This window comes from Platichthys flesus, chromosome 15 (genome assembly GCF_949316205.1).
Source record: "Platichthys flesus chromosome 15, fPlaFle2.1, whole genome shotgun sequence".
Classification (NCBI taxonomy): Eukaryota; Metazoa; Chordata; class Actinopteri; order Pleuronectiformes; family Pleuronectidae; genus Platichthys; species Platichthys flesus.
The window spans coordinates 8,913,281-8,935,195 of NC_084959.1; the positions used below are offsets into that span (position 1 = coordinate 8,913,281).

General features: G+C 42.5%; 1 protein-coding gene across 1 annotated transcript in view; it reads left to right on the top strand.

Moving 5' to 3' along the window:
• Positions 1 to 21,915, top strand: part of LOC133970063 (transcription factor COE1-A-like) — a 94,490-nt gene that overhangs the window by 52,344 nt on the left and 20,231 nt on the right. The window contains exons 7-10 of the mRNA XM_062406880.1: positions 15,133 to 15,214; positions 16,206 to 16,347; positions 17,663 to 17,796; positions 19,265 to 19,391. Of these exons, the coding sequence (XP_062262864.1) occupies positions 15,133 to 15,214; positions 16,206 to 16,347; positions 17,663 to 17,796; positions 19,265 to 19,391 (485 nt within the window). The remainder of the gene's footprint in view (positions 1 to 15,132; positions 15,215 to 16,205; positions 16,348 to 17,662; positions 17,797 to 19,264; positions 19,392 to 21,915) is intronic.

The following is a 21,915-nucleotide window of genomic DNA, read 5'->3' on the forward strand; positions in this document are numbered from 1 at the left end:
GCAACATGAAAGAGCCACACCATAAACATGTTAATGGCTTTGATCACATAATGACTGGAACAAATATGAAACAACAGGGAGATTAAACAGAGTACGATTTAAAAATAATCGTACACACGCTGCCGGTACCGTCTTAGCTCTTCTGAGTGGGAGCTAATTAGTGGTTAACGCTCTGTCATTCCTTTACACTCGGAGACTTGGCAAAGCAGGAAGTTGCGCTGGTGTTATTCAGCGAGTCAGAAGCGAACACGCATCTTAACACACACACACACTCACAAGTATCCACGGTGATATTTGTCATCGCGGTAACATCTGTCGATGATGGAGAGCAAAGGTGTGGGAGGGAGACTGTTAGTTGAGCGAAGGCTCTAATTAAAGTGGGTCAATTATTTTTTAATTATTAATTGAAAGAAAGAAAGTCATGGTGTATAAAGCACAGGTGTAAATATTAATTATGGTTGAATTCCATTTAGCTGCTGCAGTTTCAGGATCCTGGTGTTTTCATGCTGGCTCACTGTCACACTGTCACGACTTATTGTGACACTTCTATATAACAGAGCCATTATTACTGTAATTATTATCTGCTCTGCTTTACTTACTACAACAAGTCAAAATATCTGCAGTGAACAGGCCGGGGGCTGAATGGAGCTTCGCTATCTGTTGAAATGGAATAACTGGATGTTTCTGCAGTTATTAAGTGACAGTGCTATGGTAAAGGTTTGGGTTAAAATGAATAATTTTCGTTTATAATAACAAAACAACAACGTTACGTTAAAGTAACAACAGTTACTACATCCGTCTCAAAGTCGAATCCCTGCATGGATTGGTCACTCCATAACAACGTCACCTCACTTCCTGCTTTACTCCCGTCATATTCACTCTGGTCACTAGAGGTCTTCGTCACATTTTCATAAACATGTAATTTTGGCGCAATTGCTAAAACAACTGATGTTGACTCAGGCGACCACTAGAGGTTGCTTCACGATGAAACGTAACAATGCACTGTAATAAGCTGCTTACGCAACCAAACTATGACATTCTTTAATGGACAGTCTCCGAAAAACATAACATTGTACATCCCCATGTGGCCACAGTACTTATGTCTCCTGTCTGTCTCGAGGTTGAGTAGCGGTTGGCTACGAGGGAGCAAACATCAGACTCCCCCATTATTTTTCCACTCACTTCTGTAATTATCACTTAATTGAACTTTCCCCCAACAAGAACAAATGGTGGTACCTCTGTTTGTGCTCTGTCAGGCTCTCTATGTGTTGTAAAGCTCAACTAATGATTAACACCAAATCTCATCTAAATGACAAATCCATATATACACAACATGGACACAATGTGAGGTAATAAGATAAGCATTGGGAATTTAAGTAGAGATGTTTTTTTTATTGGTGATGCAGCACTTTTAAAGGATAAATATCGGATAACGGTTGTGATCCTATTTGAATGTGACCATTCCAGTAGACGTGATGCCAAACAACACAAAGTGAGGAGAGGAGAGGGATAGATAACTGGAGGAGTGCAGAGTTATGTCTATTTTCATCATTATCTCGTCGTCTGCATGTCGCTCTGAGTGGAGCTCCTTCTTCAGGAGCGCGAGCTTTGTTTTGTAGTCAGCGCGTCTCGTTTCTTCTCGTTTCTTTCTTGTGTTTTTGTCGTCCTTGTACTTCTTCCTCGGCGCTCTTGATCTGTGAGGTGTTGTGAGTTGTTTTGTCTGGTTAATTACCTACACCCCAGTTGGGAGGTGAGTGTTTGACAGTTGTCAGCGCGGTATGTTGTGTGTACGTGGGTGTGCATGTGTGTGTGTTTGAGAGAGGAAGCGAAATCACAGTTTGGGAGGCGTAAGTCTGACTGTAATGCAAGACCTCACTTATGTGACAGCGTGTAGACATGATGGCTTTGCTGTTGTTCAGGCACTAGATAACGTTTCTGTCACTCTCTCTCTCTCTCTCTCACACACACGCACACACACACACACTTACACACACACCTACACACACAGTGAGGAGTCTTCCATTGTACTTTGTCTCTCGCTGTCTCTTTCTGAGGAGGTGGTATTTCTTTGATCACAGCAGCGACACTGATTAAAAGGAATGATGCCTGTTGTGATGGCAGCTGTATTTATAAGACTAAAGGACCAGGTAGCATCTTTCTCTCTGTCTCCCGCATTCTCCCGCCTCTTCTTCTTAATTTCTCCCTTTGCTCTCACTTGCTCTTTTTTAGAAACTAATTTTAATGTCTAGTTCTATATTGTTGGCGATGCAGCCCACGATTTAGCATGTTATGTATGTGAGCATGTGTGTGTGTGTGTGTGTGTGTGTGTGTGTGTGTGTGTGTGTGTATGAGTGTGTTCCTGCATGCTAAGCGTTGTGCCAGATCAGGTAGTTTTGAATAGGACAGCAAAACCTGTCTCCGTCTTCCCCTTCATCTCTCTTTAACAAGTTCATTTATTCATGAGGGTGAACATACGCACACTTACACACACACACACACTCACACACACAGACACACACACACACACACACACACACACACACACACACACACACACACACACACACAAACACACACACACAAACACACACACACAAACACACCTTGGTTGGGTGGCAGGAGGATAGACTGTTGGCAGATGAAAGAGAGAGTTCCTGAGTCTGTCAGCACAGTGCACACACTCTCACACACACACACACATACATACATACACACACACGTGAGGTGACACTCAAATCGAAAGTTTGTAGAAAAAAATGTGCTGCTTTGTTTTTAGATTTATAGATTTTAATTATTAAAAATTTGAAAAGGGAGAGAATAATAAGCATTAATTATTCATAAACAGCATGTTAATTGGTTATTGAATATTCAAAACAAAACAAGGCAATGAATATGCAGATGTATAAAGAGAGGATTAGAGAGCACAAATGAAGAAAAACACGCTCCTCTAATGAAGGGGAGGCAAAGGAAAGGAAAGGAGAGGAAGGGATGTAATCTGTCTTTAAGGGGAATGATTAAGAGAAGAAAGAGGAGAGGTATAGGCAGAGGGGAGCGGAGGATGGGATGAGGGGAGGAGGGAGAGGAAACGAGTGAGAATGAATGAGGAGGGGAGGCGGCACCGTAGAGGAGGGGAGATGAGAGGAGGAGAAAGTGACGTGAGGAGAGAAGAGCAAAGAAGAAAAAACAGCAGAGAGTCGGGGGGGTCTTTTGTGGTTCCACCATGATGGATGACAGTGTTGACTAAATGAGCTAAATTAGAAGCTTTTTTCCTGCAACTCTGTTGAAATATTATTAACACACAGCAACTTTAGTGAAACATATGATTCAGCTGCACATAGTGACCTTGGGTATTGATATGGGAAAAGAGGGAGCGGTGGGGTTTTTGTAGAGGAAGAGGGATGGGGGGGGGGGGGTGCACCACGTGGTCTGTTGCAATGCAGGTCCCTGTTATATTCTGTCATTAAAACATTAACTCCTCGAATGCCTGTATGTAGAAACCCTCCTCTACACACACACAGACACACACACACACACAGCAAACACACACACACACAAACTTAATAGCTTTAATTATCTGGGCATGTGTCCAGTCTTGTAATTAGCTAATAACAGCAAGATGGTGAGGGTTAATTAGTGGTAGGAGGTGCTTGTGAATTAGAGAACAAACACCACCATTACTGCAGAATAGCACTGCTGAAACCTACGGTGGCTCCAAGGGACAAATCACATACAAGAGAGAGAGAGATAGAGAGAAAGAGAGAGAGAGAGCACAGACGTTCAGGGAAACACACCCCGGATCCAGAAACACAAAAACACAAACAAGAAAATGTTTACTAGAACTGCTCCTGAGGGAGAGTCTAACTTACAGTGACTGTGCATATATACCAGTTATCTAATCTGTATTTTGATTTTAAAGTAAAGAAAATGTTGTTATATTTTTGCTAAAGTTTGGTGATATATCTGTACCACAATAATAGTGCCGTTGACCAACTTACCCCAAAAAATACACATTTATCCTGTAGTCATACAAAGATAATTTCTTTCCCCTAAAACAGAATCATAACATACACTTTCATAGCACCACATACCAGCAATGAATCACTAAAGGGCCTTAGAATATGATGAGATCTCTCTAAGAATACTGTGGGGGTCATCACATCTCCATAAAAGCCAGAGCATTAAATTCCAAACAGACATTATTTAAAAACCCACACAATCGAAATGGTTCCTCTCTCACTTGAACAAGTATAAAAAGTTGCAGCAAAGGTTAAATCAAGCCCATCTCTCCACGTTCTGTCCTAGACCACTCATCTCATTTGTACGTGTTTTGTTGCATTTCTGGATTTGGGACATGCTTCCCTTAATGCTCTCCTTTCTCTCGTATTGTGTTTTTGTCCTCACTGTAAAAAGAACACTACATTCTGAAACACAGGAATTGTATTTTTAACATCAAGAAAATTAGATGTATCAGCGGCTCTGTATGTCGCCTGAACTCTGCCTTGAACACTTATCAGAGGAAATGTTGTGGATTTGGTTTATGTCCACTGTCTAATCATCCCTCCTCCCTCTCTCCTCTCTTTCATGCCTCCTCCTGTTCTGCTGGTGCTGCTGTGTTATCTACAAAGGTAAGAGAAGTGCGCTGCTTTGTTTTACAATTAATGTCTTTAAAGGAGCGATACATCATTTTAGCTTAATCTCTCATTACACATGAGAAGGGACGGATTATTTGAAGGGCCTGTCATCCCTCTTCTCTTCTTCCCTTCTCTTCTCTTCTCTTCATCCTCCACTCACCTCCTCCACTTAATTGGTGCCCCATCAACCCGTTAATCAAATTACTTCTGAACCAAAATTGACAGTTTTCATTAATTATAAAGGATTATTCTAATTGCAATTCAAATTTATTCATTTACAACAGACGGCGCTCAGTAATATTTCAGTGAATTAGCATATTAAATGGAGTGGTTCTTGCATTAGTTATGGTAATGTATGCATATTTCCTTATTTGGGCCGGGTGAGCCATATGCGTGCCACACGGGCAGTTTATGTGTGTGTTTGTGTGGACTTGTGTGTGCGTGCGTGAACAGGTGAGGATCTCGACAGTGTATAATTAGTTTGAGAAACCTCCAGTTAAATCCTCCAACCTCCCCCCCCATACATCTCCTTCACCTCCTCGTCTCCTGACTCCTCGCACCTTGTTGCTATCTCACTTGCTATGATCTTTCTGCTTGGGTCACAAATTGACCTTTAGGTTGACGTCCTCCAAAAATAAACCTTTAAGAGCAAGTCCTCCACTCTGCTCTGCACAGCTTTGGCTTCTGTTGTTCGTCAGAAGACAAAAAACAAATCGGTTAGTTATACCATGCCATGATTTATTATTTCGAGTATAGAAATCAGCACCTCTGTCCAAAAAGACTCAAATAGAAGACGAGAAGGGCTGAAGCAACCTGTAGCATCCATTCAATATCTATACTGTTTATCCTTTGAGGGTCGGGAGCCAGTCCCGGCTGACATCGGGTGAGAGGCTGCCAGGTCAACAAACAACCATTCACACCTATGCAGTCAATTGACAGTCTCAATCAATCCAACATAAATCTGTATTTCTTTGGACTGTTGGGAGAAGCTGGAGAAAACCCCTCGCAGACACAGAAAAACTCAGAACCCCGGCCTGGGATTTAAACGGGGAAACCTTCTTGCTGTGCTAACCAAATTACCACTGTGCCGCCGCTGCATTCAGTGGCAGTTCATGTTAAATGGGTCAGTCTGAGTGAACAGTCTGAGTCCGGATCACACTGGGGTTTTTAAATATTTCATCCAACCTAGATGTTGTCTAAATAAAACAGGACGGAGGACACACATAGTCCCCTGGTGATGTACACACACTGACGCTTAAACAAACTGACACACACACACAGTAAAACAAATGCTACATCTTTAACCTACTACATTCTCTGTATATGATGAATCAACTACACCTATAATGCACTTTTCTGGTTCTGCACTTAAATTGCTTTACAGTAAAAGTAGGCCATTCACACACACACACACACACACACACACATACACATTCCAATCACACCAGGATGGCAACGGGGCAAGAGGGTTCAGTATCTTGCCCAAGGTCACTTTGGTTGCAGACTGGATGATCTGGGGATCAAACTGCCGACTTTCTGGTTAGGGGACGACCCGCTCTACATCCTGAGCCGCAGCCAATGCACAGATACAAACACATTTGTACATACCACAGTTAGTGTGTAGCCATCTGCCAGTTCTAAGCTGAAGGTTTGGGTTTAGGCATGTGCAGCTTCTCAGCTAATGTCAGGAGACGATTGTGGTCAAGGTTAAAAGAAACCATCAGTAACCACTGGTAGAGGAGACAGGATGTTAACAGCGGTGTCCAGTGGTCAAACCATTAGAGGTTTAGTGGCGTTATGACAATTTTTAATGCTGATATATTGGCTTTGTATCTCTGCGATAGGAAAAAGGAAAACAGAGACTCTTTAAGTTTTTGAGAGGTAAGAGGAATAGCAAGGCTGAGCTTCAGATCAATTTGATGTGTGTGTCTGTGTGTGTGTGTGTGTGTGTGTGTGTGTGTGTTTGTGTGTGATTGTGTATGTGTGTGTGTGTGTGTGTGTGTGTACGGCTCAGCGCTAGCAATCCTTTAGCTGCCCCCCGCATTCACTTACTCCCCCGCCTTGCCTCTCTCCCCGCTCTCTCTGTCCCTCCTTCCACCTCTTCTCTCCTCCTTTTCCCTCCTCCTCTCCTCCTCCCAAATCAATCTCTCATCTATAATTCAACAGTTTGCCTTCAACCTTTAAAATATACACCACAGCAATCTCCCCACCCCTCCCTTGAAGTCGGTCTAGCCCCTCATCTTGGCCCTCACCTGCTCACTGTTCCTCTGCCTCCTGTGACTGAGACCTCACATTGTGTTGAATCTTATCACGTCCTCTGAAAAGGGGCCTCACGGTGTCAAAGAGTCCAGGATAAGTTGTTAGTGAGGCCCAGTGCGGGTTTTGGGATCCCTCAGACGTTGGGAGTATCCCAGTTTTGAAGAGGTGTCAGATATGAATCTATTTGATTTCAAACTTTTTCAATGGGGGAATAGATTTTCCCTGCTGTTGTATGGTAACATTTATAACTACCAACCTGCACCTACCACAGATGAGCAGCTGAGACACTGTCGATGCAGGAACATATCCTGCATCCTTGGGTTTTACATATTTTACTGCTTTAGAAATAAAGCCAAATGAATATGGAGAATTTTGGGCGTGGATTCAGATCTGTCAGTTTCTTGGGAATTAATGAAAGGAATATTTCCTTTATATTTCTACTGTAAGAACTAGACAATCCTGTGCAGGACTGTTGGGGCTTGGCGGTGTTAAGCACTCCGCTGAGTGCCAATCTAGTGGCTTGGGATGTTTGCAGATTTTCCAGGTTGCATAAGTTGCTTGTTTGTGTTGCAGGTCCAATGTTTACTAACCAATATGTGAAACATATGCAATGCACATAAAGTCTCTGGCTCAGTACAGTCTACTATTGCATGGATTCTGCTCTAGAAAATAGTTTTCACTACATCAGCGTGTTGGCGTTTAAATCCCAGATCCAGATCTCTCGGTGAAACAGCTACTGCTCATGGCCAACGGTTAATGATTATGTGTCACTCTCAGCAACATTGTGTTGCCATGTCACAAAGTGATGACATCCGTGTCACAGTTACATGTAGCAATGATGTAATGACACTTGTAATGGCCCATACCTCTGCTGTACAAGTTATTAATACTCACTTCATCTTAGCCCTGGCAGACATAGACTTCATACATCCTGGCTATCACCACCCTGGCCTTCTCTGTCATTTAAATATCCAGCGATGACAACAATGACAGCATTAATAGTAATGATAGCAATATGAAGCTAAGCCCCCCCATCATCATCATCATTAGCATATCTCCAGGGACATGAGCTGTGATTGACAGCTAGCTGGGTGTGTTTTGGGCTGCGGCTCAACTATCAATTACCTCTATGCATATCAACCACCATTATGTAAAATAACTCCGCTTCGCTCGGCTCTGCTCAGTTCTCTTAAGTCTTGTTCCCTCGCATGACTCTTTTTCCCATTCCCACGAATTTCCTCCCTCCCTCCCTCCGTCTCTTCCCTTCCTCCTCCACTGGCTTTTTTCTTTCGTTCGCACTTCATTTAGCTCCCGACCACTCTCTCTCTCTCCCTTCGTTACTCGCACCTTCTCCTCCGTGTCTCGGATTCTTATTCTCGCCACTCGTCTTCCACAGTTCTCATGATTCTGTTACCTTATGTACGCACATGGATATCTTCCCAGGTCCATTGTTTTACTCTCACACCCTCTTTCATTTATTTAATTTGCTGATCTCAGACATGCACTGAATTCAGTAATGGCCGTCTGTGGGAACGCAAATATCTGAGTTAGTCGGTCAGGACATTTTCTGGAACTTTTCCTGCCGGCCCCTCAGAGTAAGTGCCTGGAAAACATTCGATTGTGCCATGGGATAATACAACAGGAAACCTTCCAGAAAATTCACCACAATTGGATGTGTGTCGATGACGTTTCAAATACACACACACAATTTAATGTAAATATCTCAGGTTGGAAAAAGAGTTGTCGTACACGATGAAGAAGACAATGAGATTCAAGAGCTTTTTTTGATAAGAGCCGATGGCAGTTGATGTGCTGTAAACAACAACTTGGGAATTTACACTTCCTGTCCCGCCTCCTGCGCGCTGTACCCACATGCCACCCCATCCCCTGGACATTCCGGAGATTTTCCAGTTGTGAACCTGGACAATCTCCTTTTGTGTTGTTCATATGTGAAAGACAAACTTAAGACAACAGAAATGTTACATATCTTGATTTAAAGGTTTTGTTGTCCTTGGATCATATGATGGCTCTTTTAAAGCTGAATCTAAGTTAGCTGACAGATAATGATTGTCATCACTAATAAATCCTTTTACAAGCTTCATCTCCAAATATTTGACATTTGATAATTCCTTCACATTTCTTTACTGTCAAACACAACCAAGTTTTGTTTCCCTTCAGTCTGGAGCCATCATACAGATTAGAGCTTAATATTTTTTTTATTTTGGCAGTAACAGAGTAGTTTCCAGGTTATGTAAGACTTGATAAAAGTCACACATTTTTTAACCAAGACTAAAGTGGATTTCCAGTCGTCTTTCCAAGTAAAATGAATTCAACCTCCTCCTCAGATTCCTCCTCATCTCACTGCTTCCTCCTGTTTTTTAAATCTCTCTGGTTTTTAAATCTGGTCAGGATACAAACTAGACGATTCCTCAGTTTATCAGTTTATTCCTCAGAAGATCTCTGGTCTGTATCTAATGATCCAAATGAACTTGCAATCTCACTAGCGTTATCTCTGCTGTACTGATTTTGGCCAAGACACTACAGGGCAGAGTAAAAACAAGCATTCCCCCCCCCCCCCCCGGCAGGAAGCAATAGATTATCACATTATTACTATTGTGATAAGAGCCGAATAGTATTCCACATCCTTGTTTTTCCTACTGTTTGACTGCTTCAATCGCAGGCGTGGGGCGCGGCAACGCTATCTGATGTCATAACACTGAACAATAACAAGAACTCAGTGTAAACAGGAAACAGGAAGTTGATGTCTGACAGATCAACAGACTGAGGGGGAAAGTCACTCGGCACATATCAGCTGGATTAGCTATTTGAAATGACAGACGAGAGGGAAAAGCGTGAAGCTGGTCACTACTGCTGTGATTATTGCAGTATTGTTAAGGGATAGTGATATTCCATGGTATTTACAGTAATTATATTTAAGTATCTTGTTTGCAAACAGTGCTGAATGGTTCTGTGAAGCAGGCCACCACTAACAGATCGGTTACGGGCCGTGAAGACAGGTACACGGGCGTTAAGCAAGTCGTTTCACTTGCACGCACGCGGAGGAAAAACGTGAAAAAACGTCATTCTGTCAGAAAGCTTTGCCAACACACTTGGCAGGCAGGTGAAGTAAGACATCTAAAGGAAGCACGGAGACAGAGGCACTGATCTGTGGTTCCGTCTGTCTGCACTAACTGACTCGCTGCGATTCCTCCACCTGTCAGCAACAACTTTGCTTTGGAGAGATTTTTGTTGGGTTCTTTTTTTTGCTTCCAAGGCAGCATTGTTTTTCTTGGCTCTGTAAAACAGCGAGTCTTTAGGGAATAAAACGGACACAGGCACTCAGTCTTAGACATCCACGCTGATTCACACACTCACACACAAAGCTGGAATTCCCCCGGATGTCACCCTTGCCCTGTTGGCATTGTGACTGTTTAAATGACAGGAGAGCGCTCGAGACAAAACTCCCACAATCCTCTTTTCTCCATTCTCCCGCTCCACCATTTGTTTCTTCTTCGTATACACTCGCTCTGTCCCCCTCCCCATCCCTGCAGTGTGACTCTCTCTCCGCATCCCAACGCCCCCTCCATCACATCGCTCTGTCACTTCCTGTCTCTCTCTCCAGGTCTGTGTTAGCCCAATATATTAAATATTAATGTCAGTTGTGCTCTGAGCCATAATTGCCATCTCAGCCTCTGAATAATGGATGTCACTGTGCTGTTCACTACTACGCCATGGCTAACAGGCTAAGAAAAAAACAGCATGCAGGGGTGGTTTGCTGCATTACTCTGGTTTAGAGGCTAAACAACACACAGCATCGCAGTGTGGCGATGCCAACAAATCATGTTTCTATACAACTTTACTGTAACAGCAAACACTGCACATTTCGTAGGTGACGTCATCGCTGGCTGGATTATGCTCAATGGCAACATATTTGTGGTGTAGAAAGATGGTAGTCCACTCTAAATACACATGTTGTGTTAATGTGAAATTTTTAAACCGGGCCTTTGCCTTCCTTATCTAAGTTACTATAGGTAAGTGTAGCTGGTTCAACTCAAACAGAACTGTTGCATTTCCTTATTTCTCATGTCTCCGGTCTGTATCTGTGATAAGTGAGGCAACATATAGAAAAAAATGAAACTCGTGCAAAAAGGTAGAAGAAACAATAATAAGAGGCAATTATCTAAAAGCCTCTTTCCTCCTCGTTTGTCGCCTGCCATCTTAATTTTTTTCTTATACGATTTTAACTTTCAACGATTCTGTCAGAAAGCTCTGCCAAGTAACTTGGCAGGCGGTTGCAATAAGACATCTAAAGAAAGCAGGGAGATGGAGAGGAGACAGAGAAGCACAGATCTGTTGTTTCGTTTGTCAGTCACTAACTGACTCCCTGCACATTTTCCCACCTGTCAGCAACAACTCACCCAAATGTGTGTGTGTGTGTGTGTGTGTGTGTGTGTGTGTGTGTGTGTGTGTGTGTGTGTGTGTGTGCGTGTGCGTGTGCGTGTGTGTGTGTTTGCAGCATGCAGGGCTGGTGTTGGGTCAGTTCTCTGAGTGCAGTACTTGCAATATAGCAAAGGTCAACAGCGCTGATATCACTTGAACATGATCGCGCCTCCGAGAGAGGGAAGGGGACGGAGGGGGAGAGGGGAGAGTGCTCCCCTCCCCCAGAGTCATTCAGGCTCTTATAATTGGTCGGTTTAATTGGAGGCCTCTTAATGACCAGCGACTGGACCGGCCAATCAATTCACACCAGGTGCCTCGTGTGCATTTAGCTGCAAGGCTTTTTGTAGTAGAGTTGATTAGGCCAGATGGGGTCAAGTGACGGGGGAAGAGGGAACGCACAGGCACTGCATGGAAATGAAGAATATGTTCCGCTGGCATGCAGGGAGAGGAAACGTAGGAGTCGGGCAGTAGACACGGAAATATGAGAAATAATGAGCGAGATCATCAGCTCACCAGCGAAACAAGCCAATGATTGGCTGAAATGATTCGGTGTGTGAATACACTGAGAGGGAGAAATGAGTGGATGCATCAGATGATTTAGGTGATGATTAAATGTTTAAATCTTCTCAGTGATGCAGCAGTAAAGATTAGACTTTCTTGTCGACCGATGGAGGAGGTGGAAACTGTGTTTACAGGTTTCTGTGATTCAAGCAAGTAAAATATACAAAGGGTTAAGTGCTGGTAACAGTGTGGTAAGCTGAGCAGAAGAAGCTCACTAGCTGATGTTGACAATGCTGATTTCAATGATTTCAATGATTGTAGGGATATACTATTTCAAATATTTATCTCCTTGTACAGAATCTAGTACTTCATCTCAGGGCATCTGTATATCTATATTTTTAAATTTCGCTAACTGTCATGTAAATCAGGAGAAGGGAAGATTTTTCTGTCAAGGGTCATTTCAGATTTTATAGAATTCTTTGGAAGCCACACTAAATTATTGATACATATCATATATAACACTGACCTCTCCTCGGCAAGGTGTCTGATGTCAGATGATAGTGATGATGATGATGATGATGATGATAATGGCGATGCCCATCTGTTAGCTTGATTCGTTTCCTGCAGCTATTTGCTCAAACAAATCCTCTAGTTTGGTCGAGCTGTGCATGATTTGCAAAGACAATATTCCCTCCCTCATATCAAGTTAAGCAATGATCCTTCACACAATCTTGGCTTGTTGTTTTACGTTAGCTCTGTTGTTTCATCGTAGATCTGAGTTTAAAAATTCAAACAAGGTTCACTGATTATATTGAAAAAACCATTGCCGTTTCCTTCACACTGACAATGACCTGAACAGGCATACAGCCGAAAGGGACCACCCTTTTATTCATGTTAAGTTATTTTCTGTTAAAGAAAAACAAGAATTATTGAGTAGATATTAATTATTTTGTGGCTTGGAGGTTCCCCACGCTTGATAACAAGTAATTTTACCTTCACACAAATAACAAGTTAATCAATAGATTTAAACGTAGGACTTTTATTTGAGATACTTGGGATGTGAATTTTTTTTCCCAACACCGCTTCAGTCTATTCAAATTTCAGGCAGATGAGCAGGGGAGTGTGTGATCTTCCCGGCCACCTCCTCTACACAGAGATATACAGGGGAGGGTCAGCTGAGGTGGTCGTGTTAACGCTATGCTAGTGTTGTGAGAAGGACTAGACAGTGGGAGGTCAGCAGGGGTCACCGTTGCTGTCCTCTGCTGTGATAGGCTGTCACCCGGGGGTGAGGGGTCAAGATAATTAGGCATGCAGAATCCCAGTGCTGGTGTTCTAACGAAGCCTGAGCTCGTTAACGCAGAGTTTTACACTCAGACCTGCCACTGGGCTGTGCTGCACCATCACACACTTACACACACACACTCACATGCGCAGTGCATGCTCGTACACACACACACACACATATATATATATATACTGTAAGCGCACACCTCTGATTTGTTCTGGTGGTCCAGTTCAAGAGCTGTCATCTTATGAACAGAGGAGCACCAGGCTCAGCCACAAGAGAACAGAGGTGATGCAGACTTGGGAAAAGCTCAGATAAATGAACTACCCAATTTTGTTAAATTAAGATGAAGATAGCACTCTAATTAAAGATAATATAAAGTGGAAGCGGTAACTGGAGAGTGAATACCTCTGCCATAATGCTAACGCCCTATTTCGCCATTTTAAAGAAAGTGGAAAAATGCAATCTTCCTTGCATCGTGCCTCATCCCGCCACCAAATTTTCATGGAATCAGTCCAATAGCTTTTAAGTAATTCTGCTGACAGACATATTGAATTGAAAAGAAACTTCATACAACTCTATAGAGAAGATGAGGTTGTTTATTTACAAGCAGAAGAAAGACATGTCATGTCAAACTTTGTGTGCAGTGCAGAGACAGTTTTATCTTGCATTGGGCTTGAATTACATTATGACTTTTATTGAACGGTAACACACAGATGTCACAAACATATGAACATGTGTGCGTCTCTGTTTTTTTTTTGTGTGGTTTTGCCATGTTGGTCCTGCCAGGCCGGCCAGCTGGCTCGCACCAAAACACAACCTGGATGTGTTTGTTTGCTGGCGATGGCCATCTGTGTGTTTGATTCCTTCTGTAGTAAAGATTCCTGACATATGGTCCTGTTTAAAACAACCAGTGTCAACATAGTTCCCCTTATTGAAAGAAATTACATCAGGGTTTAGCAGAAAGAAAACACTACCACCACATCCTGAAAGTTGTTTTTCAAACTGTTTCTCAATCATATCATGGAAAAAGTTCACGTTGAACAGGAAAGACAAAAGGCAGCATAGTTGAAGTTGGGATTTTCAAAAGTATATAACCGGATGTGAAACCTAAGATTTTCCTCAAACTTAAATTGCCTCACAATTATAAAGGCGGCTTTCCGACATGGACTGAACTCTGCACATTTTCCCGAAAGGGGCTGTGAGAGGACACAGTCCGAGTCAGTTGCTCTGGACTTTTTTCTGGAACTTTCCTGCCGGACCCAAACTGAAATGCCCGAGTGAGCCCGAGTGAGAATGCAGCAGGAAGATTTCCGGAAAATATTCAAACCGAGTAGGCGGGCACTTTGATTGTGTTTCTAATACATAACTGACACGAAACTTAAAATAAGTTTAAAAAATAAATATCTCGGGATGAAAAACACGTGCCATATACGTAAAAGATGCAGACAAAGATGGAAACTTGGAGCGGCTATGAGATTCGAGAGCTTTTAGTGATAAGGGACGATGCCGCTGTAGATGTGCTGTAAACAAAAACACGTGATTTCCACAACGTAAATTAAACTTCACGTTCTGAATACTGCCGCTCTACGCAGAGTCAAACACTCGTCGTAATGTTCTGGACATTTTCTGTTGTTGTGAACACAGACATTTTCCTGCTGCGATCTTCATATGTGAAACTCCAGAAAACTGGGTCCGTACATTTTCTGGTGTTCAGGTCTGAATATCACAACCTATTCACTGGTTTTGTCAGACGTTCCTGTTTTATTCACCTTCATCTGTGTTCATTTGGATTCTTAAGCAGTCACGAAAAAAAGTCTCACCTACCCACGAGGAAATTCATTTTAAATTTCGAAAAAGTATGAAATATTCATTTCTGTGTCTGTATTTGGGGATCTGTCTGCAGTGAATGCTGGAAACTGGGCTTGAAATCACATTTCCTGAAGGAATGTAGTAAGGTGGTCTGATGTGAAAATATTAACCCTCAAATTTTACCTTCCCTCTCTGTTTCCATAGATTCTTCCTCAAGTTTTTCCTGAAGTGCAACCAGAACTGTTTGAAGAATGCGGGAAACCCACGGGACATGAGGAGGTTCCAGGTAGAAACCACAATCCTTGTGATTCTGTTCTTCTGTTTAGTTTGTCAAGCTTATCCCTCTTTCTCTTCCCCGTAAGTCATAATAACACACATACCTTTATGGTTGGAGTAACACAAACAATGGAATGTGTGTGTATATATGTGTGTGTGTGTTTTCCTATGTAAGTAAATAAGCTATCAGCGCCTTCACAGGAAACATGAGGTCCCGACCCTGACTAGTCAGAACATAAATATACACACACAAGCAGGGAGTTGGAGAAGTAAGTGAGAAAGAAAGAAAGGACGTGAGGTTGTGATTAAGATTTAGTGTGGTGCAGTCTCTATTATTTCCTCGTCTTCACAGCCAGAATACAATCAGGAAGACACCACTTTAGCTGGAGTGGAGATGGTGGACGCCCAAGAGATACTCATGGATTTATTACCAGGGCACGCGTGTGTGAGAGTATGTATTTCTGCTGGTGTGCGTGTGAGTGTGTGTGTGTGAGTGAGTGTGAGTGTGTGTGTGTGTGTGAGACAGGACAGCGAGACAGAGTCGTACAGTAGCGAGTGTGTGACAGTATCTGCGCCTCTAATTGTGCAGCTCTATTGTAGTGGAACCAAAGAAGACAGCTCTGTTTCCTTGGGAGATAATTAAGGGCCGGACCCATCAGGAACTATTGAACAGAGGAGGATAGACACCACACACCCACACACACCCACAAGCACACACCCACACACACACTGTGTGTGTTGAGGCTGGTGGTAATAGCTGTGATAACCGGTTACACTTAAAGAGCTTTTCACAGTTTCATGATTTTAACTCCTCCTTACAATGATCCCAACTTTGTAATTACTCATTTTTGCTTTTCATTTCCCCCCTTTGCTCTCGCTCTCCTCCTCCCCCCTTTTTCATTCTTACCTCTTTCTTCTTCCACTTCCACCTCCTCACTTTCCTTTCCCCCCAACCACTAATCCCCCTTTTCGCCCAATCCCCATCCCCTGCTTCTGTCCAGGTGGTGGTATCGACCACGGTGAGCGTGGAGGGACATGTCCTGTCCGTGTCCGACAACATGTTTGTGCACAACAACTCCAAACATGGCCGACGGGCCCGCAGACTCGACCCCGTGGAAGGAACGCAGTCTTACCTAGACCACGGTAACACAAGAGAGTTTGTGTCTGCGTTTGTGTGTATGTGTTTGTGAGTGTGTGTTTGTGTGTGTGAACATGTGTGTGTGTGTGTCCATGATAATGTGTGAGTGTGAGCAGCATGGCCACCAGATGGTTGATGGTTTAATCCTATCAGGTGATTCCTGCCCCTCCATCTGGCTAATCCAACTTACCACACACACACACACACACACACAAAATCACACAAACACACACACAATCACACACTGGTCTAATGTAATTATGCTTCTTTTTCATAAATAAACCCAGACTAAGAGGTGTTGTTGTGTTTCAGCTGAATACTGATAATCACACACACACACACACACATACACACACACACACGCACACACACACACACACAAACACACAAAGACAAGTGTTGGTTTTTGACAGACAAGCTTTTGTTGTTGTGATATTGAATTGAATAATATGAGCTTATTCAGACAATATTGAAGTGACATAAAGCCGAGTGTACCCTGTCTGTTAGACATGCCATGACACACACTCAACCTTCTGTTTGTGTGTTTTTATCCACGTCAAGTTATTATTTTAAAGGATCTGTGGTAATCTGGCATCAGTCTGTCTCACAGAGGCGGCATGTGGGACAATACATAAACCCAAAAGGACGCAAAGATATGCTGTCAAGATGATGCTTGAATATCATATCGCATTTTAAAATGTGTTATACACACTATGACAGAGCATGAACATTTATTTTCCTGGTCTTCCCACAGTAAGCGGGTCCTTTTCTAACTTAAGCACACTGAGATGATCCTGAGTGTGAGAAAGTAAAAGTCAACGGATCCACACATTTACCTGCTCCGCACAATCTCCTTCTGCATTCTTTATCAGAGAAAAGCAAACTTCTTATGTCTGAAAACTACTTTTTATCTTCCAAAAATATCTTAAAAAATGGATTTAATGTTTTAAAATTAAAAATAAAACCTCCCAAGTTACTTGCTTCATTTATGTAATCTTTTTGCTGATATTTACATGAGGAATCTTTTCTACTTAAGTATAAGTTGAAAATCTTTGAATAGCAGTGTTTAGCAGTGGTGTGTGTTAATCATCGTGGGCGTAGCATGATAAAATATGAACTGGAGATGTTGCAGACTTCAGGTCAGATTTCCCATCTTGTTTAGCAACTTTCTGGCGTTTAATGGAAACAAGCGTCGAGTGAATGTTGATTTTGTGGGTTTTACTTAACAACTGTTGAGTTCAAATGCATCTCAAATAGTATGTTAATTCGATTTTTTTTTACTTTCCCCCCTCTCCTCTCTAATCCTCCACTTCGCCCTAGGAGCAGCTCCTTGCATTAAAGCTATCAGTCCCAGTGAGGGCTGGACCACGGGGGGCGCTACAGTCATCATCATTGGAGACAACTTCTTCGATGGTCTCCAAGTCATTTTCGGTACCATGCTGGTTTGGAGCGAGGTGAGTTTGCCAGCAATCAGCCTCCAGTCTCCGTGTTGTTTCAGCCCCTCCACTGTGTGCTTTTGCCCTCCGACCGTTGGAAGTAATTCAATATGAAAACATACTTTTCCTCATGGTCAGGCTCTTAACTGTGTATGATCGTGTGTGTGTGTGTGTGTGTGTGTGTGGCTCTAATGAGTCCCCACCAACAAGCAACTGCAGCCCCTCTCTCACCCACACTCCCTCTGTCTCTTTCTCTCTGGAATACTGATCCAATCAGCAGATTTTGATAGCCATCGGCTTAATGCTCGCAAAAACACACACTTACACACACTTACACACACACACACATACAGGGCTCACTATCATACTTTCCCCCAACGCCACTCCTCTACAGAATGTTTATTTGTCTTCTGACTCCACTCACCGTGTGCGCCGAGCGACCATGGCTCCTTTCCAACAACAACACTAAGTGTGTGTACATGCTGGCATACGTGGATGAGTTTGTGTGTGTGTGTGTGTTAAGAGCTGAGGGGTTTGTTTACAGTGTTGAGAGCCACACTTACACACACTAACATGTGTACAGAGTCTCAGTTCAGTTCAGTTCAAACTGACTCAGCTCTCTTGGCATTCCTCAGACTGGCTCCTAATGGCCAACCAAATTTTTAATTTGCACTCAAACCTCGTTATTGTTTCCGAGGCGAGAAACAGTTTTGAAATTTTTTAGTGGAAAGTGATTGGTTATGTGTGCCAATTTTTGTTTTTAATCTCTATCTCTTCCTCCTTCCCACACATATTTAGCCAAATACTAAAAAGAACTTTTGAGAAACATCCCTACAAATATGAAGCTAAATGGTTTGCCCTGAGTGGCCCAACCTAAATATACATTTCCATCTGTATTCAGAAATTAATTGAAGCTTATTTTCATTTTTGTGGTATTGCAAACATTTTTTCCATTTCACATAAGATTATGAGACACATATTTTTTGCTATTGAAAAGATTTAAATTGATAAATATGTACACAATTTCAAATGAATTCTACAATAGATATAGAAGTAGGTAAGTTCTAGCTAAAACAACATAAAACTGTTTGTTTGCTGTAAACATTAAATTCACATGCAGGATCTGTAAATCAAATTAAATGCAAACATGCACCAAATCCAAACGTAAATACAACTCAGCAAGCGATGCCTTTCACCACATTAACGAGTGGAAATGCTATAATCTCAACCCACAACCTTAAAAAAATTTAAGAGTGGAGCTCCAGGAAGCACGTTTATGAAGAGCATCCTTAAAGATTATCACTTATTGCAGTGATCAAAACTGGATCCAATTCAGATTCAAAGTTTTAAATGATTCCTGGTTGTTTCTATGCAGAGGTGTTTTAATATGACACAATTCAACAAAATCACATCAGAACTTAAGATGTAGGTTTATTTCTGATGTGTGTTTGTTCACTGACTCTTGGTCGCCACGTTCTTCCTGCAGTTGATCACGCCGCACGCCATCCGGGTGCAGACGCCTCCCAGACACATTCCCGGGGTCGTCGAGGTCACTCTGTCTTACAAATCTAAACAGTTCTGCAAGGGCACACCAGGAAGGTTCATTTATACAGGTATGTGCACTGTACACACACACACACTCTGACAAACTCACATACACACACTCTCAAACGCACACACAAATGGTGAAAGCACATACATATACATTCTCTCCACATAAATATATGGATGTATTTTTCTTCTTGTTTCTCAAGAGCAGGTTTCATTTTTCATTGTTTGTGAAATGTTTGTTTGCATATGTAATAGCCTTCTCCTGTCTGTGTGTGTGTGTGTGTGTGTGTGTGAGTGTGTGTAGCATCCATGAGTTGCAGTTCACTCTCAGGCCAGACAGTGTTGAACTAATGACTGCAGATTAGTCACCATTAACAACCCACACTCGTTAGAATGTTGCCATAATCAGAGGCTCGTTAAAACCAGCTACAATTAAACAGTCTGCTCTTTATAGCGCTCCATACTGAAGTCATTAGTGAAATCATCCAGAACACCCAGTTTACTAACACACACATCGAACACACACACACAAACACACACAAATAACCAATGTTGGAAAAGTGTGTCTGATTTCTGACCGGATTCTTGACTGTGACCGAGTGTTTTCCTGCTAAGTCCAAGATCTCGAGCATGTCTCAGAGGAGAGAAAGGACAAAAACGCGCGTTTGTGTAAGTGTGTGTTTGCTCATTTTATTCGCACATACACAACATGTGGAAATGGATTGAGGTGATGCGATGTCTGGTATTGATCTGCTCAACATGGCTCCATCACACCGTAACGATGACGGCATTCACAGAGAGAGAGAGAGAGACAGACAAATAAAGCAGCTGCTCGATGAATTATTAGAGGTACGAGACATTTAATGACCTTGGTAATTAACCAAAGATAAAGATGAGGATTTAAGCCTGATCAATGATGATGAAAATAGAAAAAAAACTTGGCCTGAATAAATTGTCAGTTTTACAGTCAGTGTCAGGTTCGGGAAAGTTTTAATATTTCCTGTTGAGAACGCAGAGGAAATGTTGAGTTTTGTGTTTCAGCTACAGTCATTCAGAATAAAGGAAAGGAAGTTGTAACGTAAGCTGCTTCCACGACATGCACCCAAATTCTGATATTTTCCCCTGAAACTTTTAAATGAGATTGGAAAGATTTTTGCGCTGATGTTTTACGCCGGTGTGCTGTAACGAAAAAGATGTGATCTTTACAGCAGCATTTATGTCAGGTCCCTGTCTCCTGCACGCCTCAGTGCTCCACACATTCAGCTGTTGTTGTGAACATGTCTGAGCCTCAGAATCTCCTGCTGCCTTCTTCAATAGTGAAAGGCAAACTCTGGAAAAAGTTCCACACCCAATTTTTCTGGACATTTTCAGGAGTTTGCGTCTATAAATGGCAATAAAATCACCTTCAGCTACAGGTTGCATACATGAATTCAATAATAACAATATGAAAATCTAAGAAGAAGACATTGGCTGACTAGACGAGGACGTATGGTTCCTGAGCTCATTGCTAAGTGGTTTTGTGAAAAGTGCAGTCAAACAAAACAACATTTAGCACATTAAATAAAATCATTGTGTCAATTGTTAAATAAGTTCTTTCTACAGAATACTCTGAGTTCTTCCTTTAATATTCTTCAGTCAAAACATTTTTGGTCTGACCCTGAGGCCAGCCCACTGGTAATTGGTCCGTCTGGCGTCTAACTGCTTTTCCTATTGGGCGGCAGTGACCCCCCGTGACCTCGCGATTGGCTGATCGCTTCAACATGTGACCCAGGAAACGTGATCCGTTACTGCGGTTGCCTGACCCCGCCTCAAGGTCGACTTGGTCCTGGAAGTCCCTGGTGAAAGGTCGCTGGTGATGAAAGCTGATTGGCCGTCGCGGGTTCTTGGTGCTCAAGCTGTGGTTGCCTCTGGGTGTAAGGACGGAGCAATTAAACACGCTCAAGAGAGAACACACGCGATTGTGCAACAACACACACGCACACACAGATGTAAAGACACACAAAGCAACACTTGCTTAGAGTCATGTCTTACACAACATACCACACACACTTTCAAACAGGGGCAGGAGTTGAAAGTAATTGTAAATCAGAGAGATATGAGGGAAAGATGGTGACTAGTCTGGTAAACAGATGGTCTATCACATAGTCTACACTCACACACACAGACACACACACTAATACACACATACACACACGCTGCGCCGTATGGCTGCTTCATCTGCCTATTGGGAAACATTAACATTCCCTGCATCACACACTCTATATAAACACACAATGTTACAAAGTGACAATCAATAGTTCGTCTCACACACAGAGACGTTATATACGCACATGACCACACACACACACAAACACACACACACACTCTGACACTGACACAAAGAGCCGGTTTATCATCAATGCAGGTGCTTAAAGATCCAAACCTCAACTGTGAGAAGGAAGTTTTAGTAAAAGCTAAATACGCCTCCAAATTCTTTGACTTTTCTCTCCTTTATGAGGAATTTTACTTTCGGTTCCCGACACAACAGGAGACACTGAAACACTGAAGTACGGAGGGTGAGACAGACGGGAAGACAAAGGAAGAGAG